Genomic DNA, 20,161 nt, shown 5'->3' with positions numbered 1-20,161 from the left:
GCACAGTTAAGTCCTTAATCTATTTTTAATTTGTTTTTGTGTTTGGTGTGAGGCCTGGATCCTGTTTCATTTTTCTGCATGTGGAAATCCAGTTTTCCCAGCACCATTTATTGAAGAAACTCTTCTTTCTCCATTGAATGAATTTAGCACCTTTGTAAAAAATCTGCTGACCGTAGATGTGTGGGTTTGTTTCTGGGCCCTCAATTCTATTCCATTGGTCAGTGTGTGACTCTCAGGCATCTTAAATGATAATTTGGACTCTGTGCTAGTAGAGACCTAATTTTCAAGAGGAGTTAATACCTCTTTTCTACATGGAAAAGGTCCGTGGGGTAGGTGAATTGACATGCCTTCCTTGCTTCTACAAATGCACGGGATTTCGGATTTCTAGGTTGTGGAAACCTGGCCTGGAAATGCAGGCATTTTACAGTAATAATATTAGCTAGCATTTTTTGGAGTTTTCTATAGAATCTCATTGCGTCCTCACAACTGGTCTATTATTACCATTTACCAGATGAACAAACTGAATCCAAGATCATTTAGCTAATAAGCAGTCTTTTTTTCCTTCAATCCCAGTGCTCTTACATATGCTAAAAACATACTCTACTGCCACCTTATTTTTACCCCAGAGGTTTAAATAAGTCACTTTAATCACAGTATCGAAAGTGTGGCAGCCTGGAACTCGGGTCTGGAGCATGGTGGAGAGAAGGGCCTTGCTACCCACACCCCAGATTCTATTCCTGACCACGCAAACATCCCTTAATTGTAGAAGCACAGCCCTCCTGGTGCAGGCCACTTTTCTTGGGTTTCCTGGGCGCAGCTGGTTTGTACTGCTTGGCTGTCCCTTGGCCCCATGGAGTGGTGAATACTGCCCTTTGTGCTTTGTTGAGTAGGAAATTGGTCAAGAGAATTGAATGAAATTGGTTATATGAGAATCAGTTTCTGTCAAGTTGATTCCAACTCATGATGACTCCATGTGTTGCAGAGTAGAACTGTGCATCATAGGGTTTTCATAGCTGTGACCTTTTAGAAGCACATCGCCAGGCTTTTCTTCTGAGGCACTTCTGGGTGGGTTTGAACTGGAAACCTTTTGGTTAGTAGCCAAGGGCTTTACCATTTGCATTATCCAGGGACTTATATGAGAATGAGACATCTGTAATTCAGGAAGGCAAGATAGTTAAAGAGGCCACTTTTCATTTCCATTGTATGTGGTGGCAGGGACCCAGGATTGAGAGGCAGAATCTTGCCCAAGTTTGAGTTCTAGCATCTGATGCTCTTCTGGGGCCACACGTAACTTCCGTATTTGACTTAAACCTTTTGGCCCTCTCGCTATGGCATGGACGTTGGAAGTAGATTTTTCCAGCATGGCAAATTACTTAACTTGTGTTTCCTCACTCGAGTGTCATCATAATCACCTTCCATGGATCGTTGGCGGTGTTAGTAAATGTTACCTTTCCCTCCATTTCCTGATCTGTAAAATGGGAATAAGAAAACCTAATTTATAGGGTTATCAAAGCACAATGAACTGTGAAGAGTTGAGTATATGTTACCATTATTACTTTTGTTTTATTCCTCTCAGAAAATGTTTGTAAGGTTTTCCCCTCCCATGGGCCTTGTTTGTTAATTTTTATTTTATCAAAAACTACATCAGTAGTGTCTATAAAAGATAAGGACTATTAAATTTTTTTTTCATTTTCACACATAAAAATTTAATGATAATCCCTTGATATCATTAATGTTCAAATATCCCAAAGGTCTTGTTTCTAAAAGCGGTGTAAGTGTAGTCAGTTTTGAAGAGGGGCCTGGTTCTCAAATCCCAGCTCTTCCACTTTGTAGCTGGGTGACTGTGGGCAAGTCGTTTACTTAATCTAAGTCTCCTTTCCTGGGCTATAAAATAGACAAAGTACTGTCAACTTCTCCGCACTGTTGGAAATGAGATATTTGACAAAGACTTAGCCCACAATAAATACTCAGTAAATGTTAGCCATTTTCTAATATTAATAATAAGTCAGGAATAAAAGTTAATATTTAAAGAATATGGTAATTAAATTAACTATTATGTGTCTTTAAAACTTTATAGGCAGTGAAATGGTTGGGTTTTGTTTTACATTGTAATTCAGGAAAAAGTCTTTAAAGACCCCCTTGGCAGAGTAATGATGCCATCTCCAAATTGTTTACCTTTGTAATAAAGTAATACCTCAACTAAGGAATCCTGTAAGAGCAGCTTAGTCAGGTGTGTTGAAAAAAAGATCCCCCCCCCCCCCAAAACAAACCCACACAGAACTACTCCAGGGCTATCAACATTTGCACATTGGAGCCTCCAGTGACAGAAAAAACAGATACAGCTTTTCTTAGGCCCCAGGGGTGAAATTGTAGTTTGTCTTCAGGTGCCTCGTTCCTACTTTCTTCCCCCTGCCCCTGAGGACTAATAACAGTTCCTGCATTTACCCATGGATAGCACTTTTCAAAGAGCCTCCACAGGTTTGTCTCAAATCTTTGCAACCCTTGAAGTGGGTGATATTGGTCTCTGTTTTTATTCCAATTTTGCCAGTGAGGAAGCCGAGGTTATCTCATTTAACAAGCATCTGACCAGCCACATGTGGGCACTGTGCTTGCTAGATGCTGGGGTTGCGAACTCCTCATGGGAAAAATCAGTTCAGAAACAGACAGTTTCAACGTAGAGGAGTGAATGCTGTGGCCCAGAGAGCAGGCCAGGCTGCAATGAGAGGATTTCTAGTTGTGGAAACCTGGGGTGGAAATGTGGAAGGAAGCCTCTTCAGGCCAGGCCCAGCAAACCCTTCTGGGAGATACTGACAGTTGACCCTAGTCCTGAAGGTCCAGGCAGAGGAAACAGTTTGTTTGTACAGAAGTCCTGGAAGTGGGAACTGCAAGGAGTTTGGGTGTGGCTGGAGTGTGGGGTGCAAAAGCAGTAATATCCTTGAGAGCTTATTGAGTGCCAGGCTATGTGTAAGTAATTTTTATCTTCATAACGTCTGTATGAAATAGGTACTGTTAGTATCCCTGTTTTTTAGATGAGGAGCCTGAAATGACTTGTGTAAGGTTACCTGGTAAACAGTGGAGCTGGCTCATAGTTGTTATATATAACAGATTATATAACAACATATAACAACCGTGGGCCGCTGCCGCTCTGGTAAGCCTGCCTGTTTCCCTCCTTTTAAGCTCCCATCTTTAGAGATTCCTGATTTGGTTTGGTCTAGTAACCGCTAACTCACGGATGGCCTTATGCAGCACTGAGTAGCTTGCTTGAACTCTGTTCTGTAGGGAGTCCACTGAACTGTTTTAAACAAATGTTAAGATTTGCATTTTAGAAATACCACTGTCGTAGCAGTGTGGAAGAGTAGTAACAGTGTAGTACTTGATTCAGTCAGACTATCTGGGTTCAGTTCCTTGTCCTGCTGCTTGCTACCTTTGAACCTCAGTTTTTTCATCCTCATTGCAAACCTATAATAAGGTAGATGCTAAACGAGATGTTGTATGTAAAGCACTTAGAATAGTATCTGTCGTAAAATAGACACTCAAAAGTTGTCAGTTCGTAAGACAATATTGATTTGTATCTGGGGAGGATGTGGCTGGAGGTTTGGAGCTCTGATGAGAACTGTCACAGTAATCAGGATTAGAGTCGATGGGGGCCCAAACCAGGCAATGACTTGGCAGTGGCAGAGACCTATAAGTAGGTGCTACAAAATGGTGACTGAGGGTGGAAGGCAGGTGAGGGAGAGGAAGGAGATGAGGGTGATGCCTGTGTCTCTGTAGAGCTTGGCACATTGGCCAGTCTTGGGGCCTTAAGTTGTGATGAAGAGAAAAGGAGAAGGAACTTTTGAGGGTAAGATGATTAGCTCAGTGAAGTTGAGTAATGTCCAAAGGTCATACAGCAAATATATTTTAGAGTCAAGTCTGGCACTAGGCCCTTTTCACTGCTTCTGGGAAGATCCACTGATAGAACCCACACGTTCTCAGTCATTTGGAATGAGTAAGCTCAAGCCATGTTTGCTGTTTGTCTGAATTTTAATTGTGGAAAGAAAAGCTTGGCTCTCTAGAGAAGGCATTTCGAGTATCTGGGAAGAGGGTAAGGGAGTTTTTTGGGTGTATTTTCTTTCCTTTTTTCCTCCTCCCCTCTTTCTCTTCTCTCCTTTCTTCCTTCAAGTAAAAGAGACTAATTTAGGTCCTTCAGGGTGACCTGGGAGAGTCCAGCCTTCCTTCTGTGTCCTTGAGGATGGTGGTGCAAGAGTCCTTGTCCCTACCGAAACCAACTTGTTATTTCCCTAGCACTAAAGCTGTACCCTTTAGTATGTTCTTTAGCACATTGGATTCTATTTGTGAATATTTCATAGTATCATTAACTGTAATACTTTGAATATTGACTGTAATCTTTGGCCTGTGTCCTTTTTGCTAGTACTAGTGTAGCATCATGACCATCACCAATCCTGAATATGTATTTGGTGTTTACTGTGCTAAGTGTTTGATATCCATTAGCTCCTGTATTCATCACAACTCTAAGAGATAGGAGTTATTAATCCCATTGTATAGATGGGCATACTGAGCCTCAGTGATTTTTCTCATTGGTCAACAATGAGCAGAGCCAGAATTGGTACCCTGTTGTCTGACTCTAAAGCTCGTCTGTGCTTTCTTCCATCCTTAAGCTTTCCCAGCCTTCTTCTAAGGCAGAACTTTTGGCAAAGAGTCCCCTTAGAAGCTTTCTTCTGGGAGATCTAGGTATCACTGAGCATGCTGATATTATTTATGCTCTTTTGGGTCAGCTGCACGGGCTTCAGGGAGAGTCTCCATCACCTGGGCTCAAGGCTGTCTCGAAACCTCATTCCTGCCTGATGCTCTTTTGTTGTGTTCCTTCTGCCTGGAATTCTCTTCCCCGAGATCTTCACATGTTGTCTTCTTGGCATTTAGGTCTCTCCTTTGACACCAGCTCCTCACAGAGACCTTTTGACATGACAGCCTTATGTAAGGTGTTCTTCCAATGTCGCTGGTTCTCATGATTTTGTTGTTTTTTTTTCCCACGGTATTTATCGCTGTCAGAAATTATCTTCTTTATATGTGTGTTTATCTTGTTTATTGCCTGCCTTCCCTCCTAGACAATAGGGTGAAGGGATGTCTCGTCCTCCCTGTATCTATCCCCAGCACCTGGCGCACAGCAAACACTCCATAAATATTTATTAAATGAAGGAGGCATAAAGATTTAAGCTGGTCTTTCATTTGGAGCGTCCATCAATTGAAAAGAGGTTGCCTTGAGTTTAAAAGGCACCATCACCCTTTAATGGAGGTTGAACGCAAGCCTGGTGGTAAGCACCATTAGGTTATCCCAAAGCCTATTCTGTAGTTTCTGGTGATTGACATTATTTCTGGAGTGTCCCAGAGCTTATTTTACTGTAACCCTGTCCCAGAGGTAACTCATTGAAAGGTCTTTTCCCGTATCCATCACTTCTAACTCTTCATTACTTTGAGCCCTCACTCCCTTCTCCCAGACCACAATGGGATTGCTGAGGGCAGGACCTCCAGTTGCCATGGCGACACTACTCTTTCACCTCTCCCAAAATAAAACCCAGAGTCCTTGTGAATACATTATTAACTGTAAATGTTTTATGAATTCAGACAATTCTGCTATTTATTGAGTACCTACTTTATGCCAGGCATTTTAGTAGGGGATTTGCAAACCTTATCTAATCCTCATAGCACCCAAGTTAGGGACCATCATCCCTATTTAATGAATGAAGAAAGAGAACTCAAAGATGTAGCTTATTATAAACAAGAGTGGGGTAGTGGTTAAGAATGTGGACACAGGAGCCATAGGGCCTAGATTCAAATCTTGGCACAGCCCATTACTATACGGGGGTCCTTGGGTGTCGTTAACTTTTATTCCTCTCTTTCCTCATCTTTACAATGAGGATAAATAATAGTTCTTACCTCTTGGGTTGCAAGAATTAAATTAGTTTATGTAGAGTTAGCTATTATTGTAAATTATTTTTTATGTTGGCCTTGTCAGTGTGCATAGGAGTATTTTGTCTACTCCTTTTTGTAAGGTTAGCTCATACTGTCATTTTAGTAAAAAAAAAAAACAAAAACAACTTAATTTCATTTATGAGGTATCTGTCAAGCTCCAATAATTTCTTTCCCTAATCAGAGCTTATAGTATAGTCTTACTATACTGAATTTTGCTTAAATATTCTCTTGTTCTTGAACATGTGAACTATATCCAGTTTTTACAGAATCATGCAATGAACTATAGTTTTTTTGTTTTCACAGAGTGTTTATGTTTAACATTTTATGTGCTGTAGTTGAAAGTTTACATACCAAATGAGTTTTCCATTCAACAATTCATATACAAATTGTTCTGTGACATTGGTTTCTGTCCCCACAATGTGTCTGTACTCTCCCCATTTCCACCCTGGCTTCCTTGTTTTCCATCCTCGTGGTTTCCCTGGCCCTCTTTACCTTCTCTTTGCTTTTTGCCAGATGTTGTCAGTTTGGTCTCGTATAGGTGATTGTTCTAAGAAGCATATTCCTCACGGTGTTACTGTTTATTTTATAGGCCAATCAATTACTTGGCTGAAAGGTGACCTCTGGGAGTGGCTTCAGTTCCAAGTTAAAAGGGTGTCTTAGGGCGATAGTCCCCGGGGGTTCCTCTAGGCTCTGTCATTCCAGTAAGTCTGGTCTTTTTTTTTATGAATTTGAATTTTGTTCTACATTTTTCTCCCATTCTAAATGGAACCTTCTATTGTGCCCTGGTCAGAGTGGTCAGTAGTGGTAGCTAGGCACCATCTAGTTCTTCTGGTCTCATGTGGGCCATTAGTCTTTTGGACTAATTGTTTCCTTCATTCTTCTTTGCTCCAGATGGGAGGAGACCAATAGTTGTATCTTAGGTGGCCGCTTGCAAGCTTTTAAGACCTCAGATGCTACTTGCCATACTAGGATGTAGAACGTTATCTTTATGAACTATGTTATGCCAGTTGACCTAGATGTCCCCTGAGACTGTGGTCCTTAGCCTTCAAGCCCAGTAACTCAGTCCCACGAGGTGTTTGGATATGTCTAAGAAGTTTCCAGAGCTGTGCCCCCGTGTGCTCTATTATATATATGAATATACATGCAGCACATATGAGTACCCATATGAGTATGTATATATAGATACCCAGAACTATACCCATATAAGGAAACCCTGGTGGCGTAGTGGTTAAGTGCTATGGCTGTTAACCAAAACGTCGGCAGTTCGAATTGGCCAGGCACTCCTTGGAAACTCTATGGGGCAGTTCTACTCTATCGTATAGGGTCGCTATGAGTTGGAATCGACTCGACGGCAGTGGTTTTTTTTTTTTTTATACCCGTATATGTACTTGCATGCCCTCTCATATGCCCTCCCCCGTCTATAGAGCGTACATATCTACCTAGGTAACCACTCACAAATTTTTGGTTGTTATTACTGTTGTTGCAGAATTGTATATGGTATAGTAGTTACTGTAGTTGTCCTTTATTCTTGTGTACCTCTCAGTGTCTTTATGTGTATTGGTCATGTTGTATTGACTTCCCTCATTTTGTGTATTTCCTTTCCCTTCCCCAGATATAACACATGTCTGCTGTCTAGTAAGTACAGTTTTTTTTCCTTTTCTTGTTTTCACAAATGATTTATTTTTATCTTGGATTGTATTCTTCAGATTGAAATTACTTGAGTCCAAGTGTATAAGCAGTTTTATGGCTTGTTCTTTTCTTTCAGTTTGAGGTACAAAAAGATGGCCATGGTCAGAGCCCCAGGCAGTGTTGAAGTGTCCAGTTTCCCAAGAGCTGGGCCAGTGTTGGATTTTGTCCTTTCTGAAAAATTAAATATTTCTGCTTGTTATATAATGGTGTGATCATTCTTACACAACATTTTGAACACTGTCCAATTACTTTACTTTCCTGTATTCAGATTATGTTTATATCTGAAAGCATGAATGTAAGCATAGCAGGACTTTTGTAGGGGAAAGAGCGGGAAAGAACATAAGCCTTCAAGAAGTGGTTTGTCAGCCTGTGGGAGAAATCCTCTTCCCTTTCATAAGAGGAACGTGTCCTGTCTTGGAGGATCTTGAAAGCCACTAGCCCTCTGCACTGCAGTTTTTTTTCTGTACCATGGGAACATCACAGTTCTTAAGTATGTCATCTGGCAGTTGTGATGATCCAGTGAGATAGTATAAAGATGAAAGGGCTTTTGTATTTTTAAATAACAATTTTTTAAAATATGAGGAAAGGTAAAGAAGTAATCCAAAATTAAAATTGTACTACATAGATAATCCCTGTTGATAATTTAAAAAAAAGTACATTCATAAAACTTTAGCAATACAGAAAGATAAAAAATGAAAAGTTCTATTCTCATGCCCTGTTACTGTTATTAAAAGAACTACTTAGTTTCTCAGTTCCTTCTAAGAAATAATTTTATGCTTATGCTGTAATGTATCTATGCCTATATTTATGTTTATGCTTGTTTGCTTACACTAAAGGAATACTACCATATGCATGCCTCTGTACCGTGGTTTTTACTTAATGTATCTTGCAGAGGGCGCCATATCAGCATGTACCAATTGCCATTATTCCTTATAATAGCTGTACAACATTCTTTTGTATAGATGAACCATAATTCATTTAACTAGGCCTCTCTTGATGGACACTTTGGTTGGTTCTCAGTTTTGCTGTAGAAATTGCAAAGCTGCATAGATCATTCTGAAAGATAATTTGGCAAACTTTGGGGGTGTACCTATAGGATAAGTTCCTGGCGGTGGGACTGCTGGGTCAGAGGATATATGCATTTCTGTAATAGTGTGCAGTTGCCTCTAGAAAGGGTTTTCCAATGTATGCTTCTGCCAACAGTGTATGCGCATGGCTCTTTCTCCTCTCTGGGTGTCCTCTTAACTTTTTTGCCCGTCCGAAAAGTGAAAAAAAAAGTTATTTTATTTGTATTTCTTTGAATTTAGGGTGAGGTTATATGGATTTGTTGTCACATGTTTATTAGACCTTTGTATCCCCCCCGCCCCCATAATCTGCCAGTTCTTATACTTTGCCCATTTTTAAGTAAGTCATTTGCCTTTTTTGTTCTTGGTTTGTATGAACCCTTTGTTAATAAAGGAAGCTAGCTTTTTGTTATATGCGTTGCAGTTGATTTCCCCCCGTTTGTCTTTTGTAAAAGTACCTTTTAAACTGTACTACACAGTGTACATTTAAAGCTTTCATTATCTTGAATCAGGCCATTAACCGGGAATAGCTTTTTTTTAACAAAATAAACTAGTCTCTGTCTCCTGTGTAGCAGTGAGCTCCCATTGTAGGTAAATTTGAATGTAAAGGAATAATTTTGATGTCCTGCCAAAGGTCTTTATCCTACATAAATTCAGATTACATTAGATTTTTTTCTTTTAGTCAGTTTTTCCTTGTGTCCTTATTGAACGTACTTACGTTCTTCTTATTCTGGAAGCCGGAAATTTTTGGAAGGAAAAGCTAAGGTCCTCGAGGATAAACCCAACAACCAAACCCACTGCCACTGAGTCGATTCTGACTCATAGTGACCCTAAAGGACAGAGTAGAACTGCCCCATAGAGTTTCCAGGGAGCGACTGGCGGATTTGAATTGCCGACCCCTTGGTTAGCATCCGTAGTACTTAACCATTACGCCACTAGGGTTTCCTCCTCAAGGGTAGATAGGTTAAAAGCTACAGAATCTTAGCACTCTTGCATCTTTAGAAAAATGATTTGCCTTTAAAAGTCAACATGAGAAGCATAAATGTACTCCTGATGTAATCTGATTTTGGAAAGTCCTGCTTCTGTCTTGAAATCTTTCTTTCTTTTAATTCTTTAGTACATGTCTTCAAATTAAATTGAGATTTTTGGATGATTTCTCTGGTGCCCTTACCTTTTGCCCTTTATTAGAGCTTGTTCATCTTTCTCAGTATTTGTGTCTGAGTGGACTGGAGCAGAGACTGAGTTGAATTTCTTATCCCTATTTTCCAGGGCAGTGCCTTACTGATGGCAAGTACTCCCTAATGGTTTGTTGAAATAATTGGTGTGAAATTTAAAAACAAACCCTGTCACCCCAGGAGGGTAGAGGGAGCTTTGGTGATGGGACATGAAAGCCCCATCAGCCTTTCTCTTGTTCTGTGTAATACTGGAGATGAAACTTCAAACGGGTGGGTTAGAATTACACTGAAATTGCTTTTATTTCATGATTAAGAAGCACTTTTTGACAGTTCAGCCTAAAGAAGAATTGGTTTTCTTGAGCCACTGGGAGTAATTTGCTCATCTTCATTCATTTACTGCCTTGCTCCCTCATTCCTATATTTTGACTGTAAGGCTTCCTAGGGTGCAGGGTAGGGGCGAGGACAGAGGGAAGATGTGTGGTGGAAAGAATTGATTCCAAAACCCATCAGATCTGGGCTTTTTTTCTTGGGCTCATCACTTAGTAGCTGAACCTGAACCAGAATAATTTAAGCCTAATTTCCTAATTTATGATAATACAGTTACTAATAGTTACTAATTCTGTAGCTGTGGTGGTATAGTGATTAAAACGTTCCATTGCTAACCCAAAGTTTGGCAGTTCCAAACCACTAGCCGCTCTGTGGGAGAAATATGTGGTAGGCTACTTCTGTAGACTTACAGTCTTGGAAATCCTGTGGGGTTGCTATTAGTTGGAATCGACTTGATGGCAGTGGGTTTGATGTTAGGTTTTAGTGCTGTATAGCCTTGTGCTAAATTCTACATGGATTATTTCATTTAATCCTCACACCCACTCCTTAAAGATAGGTGCTATTATCATCACCATTCGCATTTTACGAGAGGACACAGATTGAGAGGGGTTAAGTAATTTGTCCAAGTACATCGAGCTAATAATGGTGGAGCTGGGGATTCAAGCCCAAGCTTTTAACCCCTTTACATTATATTGCGTTTGTAAAAGTGGGCTGTCCTCCTGCATGGAGCCTGACAAATAATAGCAGCTCAGTGAATGTTCAGTTTTGTTCTGCCTTTTTGTTGGGTATCACTTTTTCGTATAATCTGGGAGGCCAAACTATTACTCAGAATGTTACTTAGTGTACGTGAAGTCAGAGATGAAAAGGTAGATAATTTGATGTGGTATGTCAGGCAAATCGAAAAGACTTTTCTACTGATTCGATTATACTTACCTGTCATATTTGATGTTTCATTTTCCTGGAGTATGATAAGTAAACCCAGTCAAATCCCTTTCATACTTCCTTTTCTAGCATCCATGTATATTAAACACTCCTGCTAATAGAGCTTTTCAGTTTAGTTTTCAGCTTCCTTAATTGTAACTGTCTACCATTTCTGCCTCAGTTTTAATTTGCTTTGTATGCTCCCCAGTATCAACTTCTCAGAGTGGGAGATTTAATGGATAACTCATCCATTACATTACATATTTTTTTTTCTTGTGGAAATGTCCATTGTGAAAGACTTTATGTATTTAACAGTTATCTAACAAAAACCTCCCCCAAATGTCTGTCAGTTTGTCTGACTGTCCAGGCTTGGGTGTTGCTGTGATGCATGCAATCAAGATGCATTGATAATTACTGGCAATTGGAATGCGAAAGTTGGAAGCAAAGAAGGAGGATCAGTAGTTGGGAAATATGGCCTTGGTGATAGAAACAATGCCGGAGATCGAATGATAGAATTTTGCAAGACCAACGACTTCTTCATTGCAAATACCTTCTTTCACCAACATAAACGGCGACTATACACATGGACCTTGCCAGATGGAACACACGGAAATCAAATTGACTACACATCTGTGGAAAGAGACGATGGAAAAGCGCAATATTATCAGTCAGAACAAGGCCAGGGGCTGACTGTGGAACAGACCATCAATTGTTCCTATACAAGTTCAAGCTGAAACTGAAGAAAATCAGAGCAAGTCCACTAGAGCCAAAATATGACCATGAGTATATCCCACCTGAATTTAGAGACCATCTGAAGAATAGATTTGACTTTTTGAACACTAGCGGCCGAAGACCAGACGAGTTGTGGAATGACATCAAGGACATCATACATAAAGAAAGTAAGAGGTCATTGAAAAAAAAGAAAAGACCAAGACGGATGTCAGAGGAGACTCTGAAACTTGCTCTAGAATGTCAAGCAGCTAAAGCAAAAAGAAGAATTGATGAAGTAAAAGAACTGAACAGAAGATTTCAAAGGGCGTCTCGAGAAGACGAAGTAAGGTTTTATAATGACGTGCAAAGAGCTGGAGATGGAAAACCAAAAGGGAAAAACACACTCGGCGTTTCTCAAGCTGAAAAAACTGAAGAAAAAATTCAAGCTTCGAGTTGCGATAGTGAAGGATTCTGTGGGGAAAATATTAAACAACACAGGAAGCATCAAAAGAAGATGGAAGGAATACACAGAGCAATTATACCAAAAAGAGGTGGTGTATGATCAGGATCCGATGGTACTGAAGGAAGAAGTCCAAGCTGCTCTGAAGGCATTGGCGAAAAACAAGGCTGCAGGAATTGATGGAATATGAATTGAGATGTTTCAACAAACAGATGCAGCGCTGGAGGTGCTCACTCACCTATGCCAAGAAATATGGAAGACAGCTTCCTGGCCAACTGACTGGAAGAGATCCATATTTATGCCTATTCCCAAGAAAGGTGACCCAACCAAATGGAAATTATAGAACAATATCATTAATATCACACGCAAACAAAATTTTGCTGAAGATCATTCAAAAAGGGCTGCAGCAGTGTATTGACAGGGAACTGCCAGAAATTCAGGCCGGTTCCAGAAGAGGACGTGGAACCAGGGATATCATTGCTGATGTCAGAAGGATGTTTACCTGTGTTTTATTGACTATGCAGAGGCATTTGACTGTGTGGATCATAACAAACTATGGATAACATTGTGAAGAATGGGAATTCCAGAACACTTAATTGTGCTCATGAGGAACCTTTACATAGATCAAGAGGCAGTTGTTTGGACAGAACAAGGGGATACTGATTGGTTTAAAGTCAGGAAAGGTGTGCGTCAGGGTTGTATTCTTTCACCATACCTATTCAATCTGTATGCTGAGGCAATAATCTGAGAAGCTGGACCAGATGAAGAAGAACGGGGCATCAGGATTGGAGGAAGACTCATTAACAACCTGTGTTATGCAGATGACACAACCTTGCTTGCTGAAAACGAAGAGGACTTGAAGCACTTACTAATGAAGATCAAAGACCACAGCCTTCAGTATGGATTACATCTAACAGAAAATAACAAAAACCCTCACAACTGGAAGAATGAGCAACATCATGATAAACGGAGAAGATATTGAAGTTGTGAAGGATTTCATTTTACTTGAATCCACAATCAACAGCCATGGAAGCAGCAGTCAAGAAATCAAAGGACGCATTGCATTGGGTAAATCTGCAGCCCACCCACCCACCGCAGTCAAGTCAATTCCGATTCATAGCGACCCTACTGCTGCAAAGGACCTCTTTAAAGTGTTGAAGAGCAAAGATGTCACCTTGGAGACTAAGGTGCATCTGACCCAAGCCATGGTATTTTCAATTGCATCATATGCATGTGAAAGCTGGACAATTAATAAGGAAGACCGAAAAAGAATTGATGCCTTTGAATTGTGGTGTTGGCGAAGGATATTGAATATACCATGGACTGCCAAAAGAAGGAACAAATCTGTCTTGGAAGAAGTGCAGCCAGAATGCTCCTTAGAAGCAAGGATGGCGAGACTGCGTCTTACATACATGTTGTCAGGAGGGATCAGTCCCTGGAGAAGGACATCATGCTTGGCAGAGTACAGGGTCAATGGAAAAGAGGAAGACCCTCAACGAGGTGAATTGACACAGTGGCTGCAACAATGAGCTCAAGCATAACGATTGTAAGGATGGCTCAGGACCCGGCACTGTTTTGTTCTGTTGTGCATAGGGTCGCCATGAGTCGGAACCGACTCGACAGCACCTAACAACAACACCAACAAAAACCTCATTGCTATCAAGTCAGTTGTGACTCACAGTGACCCTATAGGATAAGGTAGAACTGTTCCATAGGGCTTCAAGGCTGTAATCTTTGTGGAAGTGGACTGCCACATCTTTCTCCCTCAGAGTGGCTGGTGGATTCTAACCACCGACCATTCAGTTAGCAGACCGTTGCTTAACCGCTGCACCACCAGGGCTCTTTAAAGATTGTCTACAACCTGTGTTTTGTCTTTTTTCAATTTCACTTTAGGAAAAGGTTTACAGAGCAAATCAGTTTCTCTTTAAGGAATTAATACACATACTGTTTTCTGACATTGGTTGCCAACTCCAAGGCATGTCAACACTCTTCCCTTTTCGACCTTGGGTTCCCCATTATCAGCTCTCCTGTCCTCTCCTGCCTTCTTGTCCTTGCCCCTGAGCTGGTGTGCCCATTTAGTCTCATTTTGTTTTATAGGCCTATCTTATCTGTGGCTGAAGGGTGGACCTCAGGAGTGCTTCAGTACTGAGTTAAAAGGATGTCTGCGGGCCATACTCTTGGAGTTTCTCCAGTTTCTGTCAGACCAGAGAATCTGGACTTTTTTTGTGAGTTAGAATTTTGTCCTGTCTACATTGTTCTCTAGCTCTGTCTGGGACCCTCTATTGTCATCCCTGTCAGAGCAGTCAGTGGTGATAGCTGGGCACCATCTAGTTGTGCTGGACTCAGTCGGGTGGAGGCTATGATACTTGCGGTCCATTAGTCCTTTAGACTAATCTTTACTTGTATCTTTGGTTTTCTTCATTCTGCCTTGGTCCAGACAGGGTAGGACCAGTGGAATGTCTTAGATGGCCTCTCACAAGCTTTTAAGATTGCTACTTACCAGAGTAGAATGTAGAACATTTTCTTTATAAAGTATATTATGCCAGTTGAGCTAGATGTCCCTTGAGACCATGGACCCCAGTGCTCATTTCTGTAATTCGGTCCCCCAGGGAGTTTGGATGTGCCTGTGAAGCTTTCATGACCTTGCCTTGGTTATATTATGCTGACTCTCCCAGTATTGTGTACTGTTTTTTTTCTTACCCTTCACCAAAGTTACCACTTACCTATTGTCTTTTTTTTTTTTTAAATGCATGTGAATTTTAATGTTTGCTGAAAGCAGTGTAATTTTGCATCATTCCTTTTTCGCATAATATATTGCAGGCAAATTCTTTATAAGATGTGATGCCGTTACACATCAGATAGGAGGACCCATGTTTGTGATTTTCCACCTTCATTCATTGTAAAGATTGTGCTTCTAGTATGTGTCAGGTGTTGCCCTGACTGTGCTCTGGCATTGCTTGGGCAGTCCACACTGTAGAAATCCAGGGTTTAGTGGGAGAGACGAAGTTAGTCTGGAGTAGCCTGCTACATGAGGTGCCCTGCTTGAGTGCTTCAGGAAGTCAGAGGGGCTAGATCTCCATGAGAATCACCACTAGGCCCTTTGATTGCATTTGGCCCTTCGCAGATTACCTCAGTGATCCCAGGAACTGGTCTTTTGTGTGGGCCACTTTTCAGATAAATGGCCTCATTTGATACATTTTTTTCCTAAAAGCAAAATAGCTTTACTTTTTAATCCTGATTACATAGGTAGGTTTTACTCATTTAGAAAATCACTACCAATTCTAGTACTGAAGGACTTGATTAAAAAAAAAAGTGAGCACAAATACACAAAATAGGATTGAGAATGGGAAGATGACTTAAGATTCAAAAGCAATGAAAAAAATTGTATAAAGAGAAAAAAAAAGAAAAAACCCAAAAGCAGTAAAAGGAATTAGAATATTTTGTATTATTCTATGCTGGTAAAATAAAAAATCTGTATAAAATGGGTAATTACTTAGGAAAATATAAATTGTCAGAATTAACTCAAGAAGTAGAAAATATAAATGGATCAAAGAAAGTATAAACAGATCTTGTCCAGTCTTCCTGAAGTAGAGCCAGATATCAGTGATTCTCCAAGCTTTTGTTTGCTTCCTTCAAGTAGCAGTTAAACTTGCAGTTATTACAGTTATGTGTTTACTGGCTAAATTTTTGTCTTCCCCCAGTAGACTGAAGGCTTCATGAGGGCAAGAACTGTGTGTCTTTTGGTCTTGACTGTTTCCCTAATGCCAGACTTTAAGTAGGTTCTCAGTAAATATTTGTTGAAAGCAGTCGTAAATGATTTAATTTGACCTTGAGCGTAATTGTTTTTGAAGTTCTTAGAGAGGTCTCTTACAGGTGAGTCCTTAGTAAGCAGTGCTTGAAGCAGGGTCTCCTCACAAATCCAGAGACTGCAGGATGCTGAATAATAGACAGGGAGGAACCAGTGGAAGGCACGCCTGTGTTAGAATGAGAGAGTGAAAGAAGGCGGTGACAAGGTTTTCTGGAGCTTTGTGTTTTGAATAATGCCTGTTTGTCTCTTATGTGTAGTGAGTGATGCTCTACTCTGGGCAGACTTTGCCTAAGTTTCATAAATATTTAATTGGCTTTTTCAGGAGAATAAAGGCAGCCCCGTTGATGACTGAAAATGACAAAGCATCCACCTAACAGACGAGGAATCAGCTTTGAAGTGGGAGCCCAGTTGGAAGCCCGGGACCGATTAAAAAACTGGTACTTTTACAATTTTCTGTTAATTAAAGCCCCTCTGTAAAGGATCTTTGTCAGCACTGATAAAGAGTGGTAGCCTAGGCTTTTTTTTGTTTGTTTTCCTGCTCACTGACTCTTGGAAGATGGACGGAGACTTAAGGCTAGAGCCGTGGAATGTCCTTTTTCTTTGGTGCATGGATCTCTGTGTTCATACTTGGTTTCCCTTTTTTTCTTGTTCAGCCAGAGGAAAAAGAAACATGAGTTGATACAGGGAATGGAAGAGTTAATAGGGGCAGTGTTCTTGTTCTTGGCTGCCTGTCAGGAAGAAGAGAGGAGAAAAAGATCAGAGGTGGAAGAATGAAGGAAAGGGCTTAGATGGAAATAGCTCCTGTGTTGTGAACAGCCCCTCCTGTTTTCTTGGGTGTGTTGTAGTGTGGTTGAAATATAGTCATCACGCAAGGGCACTTCAGGGTGATTGGATTCCAGAGCTGAGAGGTTGTATGTACTCCAGACTTTGACATTGACCTGTGACCTCTGGCTAGTAATTAGCCACTTTGGGCATCAGGTTCATCTGTAAATGTGGGTACCAATAATATTGACCTCACAGGGTTGTTTTGAGAATCAAATAATAAAACTGTGTGGGGAAAAGCCTTATAAACTGTACAATTGTGGTTGTTGTTGAGAGCATCCTAGAATTTAGTCATTTGTTAGTGCTCAAGGTGAGGGTGGGGTTTCAGAATTCAAACCCTTTTGAGTTTTCCTGTGGAAGAGATAAGCCCCCTCTCCTGGGGATTATCTCTAAATAGACAGGTTGACCAGTTCCTGGGTTGTAGGAAGAAAAAACTGGAAGGGGGCAGAGAAGTGGCTGGAGCAGAAAACTGTCTCCGTTACTTTTTGGAGCTGAAAGATTTGATCTTAGGATTAGAGACACTTTGAACACCGAGTTGTTTTTAGGCTGTTTGTGTTGTCTATAATTATTTCCTTTTTTGGTTTCTTTTAGTATTTTGTAAGGCAGCTGTTTGGTGCCAGGGAATCAAGAGAAAGGATTTTTTGTTTGTTTTAATTTGGGAAAAAATTAAAATACAGAAAAATATAATAATAAAATCTGTGTACTTGTTACTCAGAACTAATAAATATTAACATTTTTGTTTCATTCGATTTATATTTTAAGATGAAAGAAACAAAAGACATTTCTGATGTAATGAAAGTACCCTTTATGCTCTTCCCAATTCAATTCCCTTCCCTCATTCTGTAGAGGAATTCCGTAGATACAGTAGAAGTTGGTTGTATCCTTTCTGTCCATGTTTTTACCATTATACTACATATATGTATCCATAAATTATAATTAGAATCATTTTGTGTTTTTAAAAAACTTATAGAAATGACATCATACTGTTAGTTTCATTTCTGCATGTTGCTTTTTATACTCAACATGTTTTTATGATTTGTCCATATTGATATATGGACTATTCATTCTAACTTCTGTGTGGAGTTATGAATATACCACATTTTATTTATCCGGTCCCCTACTGATGGGCATTTAGATTCTCAGTTTTTCACTTTGTTCAAAGTGCTTCCATGACTATCCTTGTAAATGTCTTTGTGCACATGTGCAAGAATATTTCTTGGGTCGTGGCTTTTAAACTTTTTGACCACAACCTACAGGAAGAAACATTTTAAATCCAGTGCAGTACCCACTCATACATGCATATAAATTTATCTGAAGCAAAAATTTTGTGAAACAATACTTACCCTTAATACATACATGGTACTCTGATAATTTTTTTTCTATTTCCTTAAAACACGAAAAAATGCTAGTCAAGAAGTATTCGTTTGATTTTACAACCTACTGATGGTTCTTGAGCTGTGGTTTGATACCTTTAGTTTTACTAGACATAGCCAAGTTGCTCTCCAAAATGCTTATATTAATTTATAAGCCCACCAATAGTACGGGAAACTTCTGTTTCTTCATATCTTTACCAACCCTCGCCTTTGACAGAGTTTTTAGTTTTGTCATTCTGTTAGTTATGAAATTTTATTGTTGTTTTATTTTGTGTTGCCTTTATTGCATCTCTTTAGACATCTGTTGATTTGTCCTTTTCTGTTTTTCTATTGAATTATTTGTCTTTTCTTACCGATTTATAGATGTTTTTAATAATACGTTACTGATTGCAATTCTTTGTTAATTTGTGTTGCAAAAATATTCTGCTCGCCCGTGGCATTTCTTTTCATTTGTTTATGGTATCTTTCATTGTACATTAAGTCCTAAGTTTTAGAATTAAAAATGTGTATTATCAAACTTTATGGATTTTCCTTTTTGTGATTCGATTATGCCATTCTTCCCTACCAGGTAGTTAAAAATTATTCTTTTATATTCTTCTAAAAGGTTTAAAATTTTGCTCTTCACGTTTGATCCTCCTGGGACTGATTGTGTATATGGGATGATCTTGGTCATTAATATTATCGTTTTCACAATATGAATAGCCAGTTGCCCTAAAGTTATGTGTACAATAGCCTATCCTTCCCCAACTGTTCTTCAGTACCACTTCTGTACGTCAAGTCCTGTATTTACATGGGTCTGTTCTGAGCTCTTTAGTCTATTTCACTGGCTTATGTTTACTCCTGTGCTAATAACAACACATTATTTAATTGATATTGCTTTAAAGTAAGTTTTGATATCTAGTAAGACAGATTTTGTCTCTTTGGGTTTTGCTTTATTTTGTGTGACTATTTTTAGACCTTTACTCTTCAATGTGAATTTTTGTATTGTTGAGTTTCTCAAAAACACTGCTGCAGCTTTTAAATAAATTGTATTGAATTTATAAATTAATTTGGGGGAATTGACATCTTTATGATAGAGTTTCTATCCTTGAAGATATTATACCTTTGTTTTTATTCACATTTTCCTTTATGAACTTTAGTAATGTTTTATAGCCTCCAAAAAAGAGGTTACATATCATCTATTAGATTTACTCCTGGATGGAAATAAAATCAGTGCAATTCAACTGTTCCACTTTGGTTCTGACACCAGCTGCACACGCAGCTCTTCTTTCTCTGACTCTTAACTACCAAGAGCTAGGTCAGACCTCACAAGACAAAGGGCACAGTCCTTCAGACTGCTAGATCTCCCCAGGACTTCAGCGGCCAGCTGCATGACACCCGTGAGATCCTCACTTCTGATCTAAAGCAAACAAACAAAAAAATTAAACCAGCTGTTGGCATGTAAATTCCAACTCAAGATAACCCCATGTGTTACTGAATGGAACTGCTCCATAGGATTTTCCTGGCTGTAATCTTTATGAAAGCAGATTGGCAGGCCTTTCTTCCGTGGTGCCACTGGGTATATCCAAACCACCAACCTCTAGGTTAGTAGTAGTGTGCAAACCGTCTGCACCACCCGGGGACCTTTGCCTCTCATCTGCTGGCTACAAATATGGTCTTTCCCTCTACCCCTTCAGGATACCAACCTTAAGCTCAGGGGTTCCCAGGGCCCCCTCCTTTCTGCCATGCTGGCTCCCACTACTTCCCCAGGTTCTAGAACTCACTTACAGAACTCAATGGGAAGCGCTATACTTATTGAAAAAAGAAAAAAAAAAAACTTATTACTACAGTTTTATTACAGC

The 20,161-nt window shown here is 39.8% G+C and overlaps 1 protein-coding gene across 6 annotated transcripts in view; it reads left to right on the top strand.

The window, feature by feature from the left end:
- Window positions 1–20,161, top strand: part of PHF20 (PHD finger protein 20) — a 147,156-nt gene that overhangs the window by 6,736 nt on the left and 120,259 nt on the right. For 4 of the 6 annotated variants that reach the window (XM_049868735.1, XM_049868734.1, XM_049868729.1 and 1 more), the window contains exon 2: window positions 16,448–16,562. In XM_049868735.1, the coding sequence (XP_049724692.1) occupies window positions 16,480–16,562 (83 nt within the window). In that variant the 5' untranslated portion in view covers window positions 16,448–16,479. Of the gene's footprint in view, window positions 1–7,582; window positions 7,606–14,414; window positions 14,543–16,447; window positions 16,563–20,161 lie in introns of all 6 variants that reach the window. The other 2 variants (XM_049868730.1, XM_049868732.1) reach the window with 2 other exon arrangements.

This window comes from Elephas maximus, chromosome 25 (assembly GCF_024166365.1).
Source record: "Elephas maximus indicus isolate mEleMax1 chromosome 25, mEleMax1 primary haplotype, whole genome shotgun sequence".
Lineage (NCBI taxonomy): Eukaryota > Metazoa > Chordata > Mammalia > Proboscidea > Elephantidae > Elephas > Elephas maximus.
This window is presented reverse-complemented; position numbering and strand designations above follow the sequence as displayed.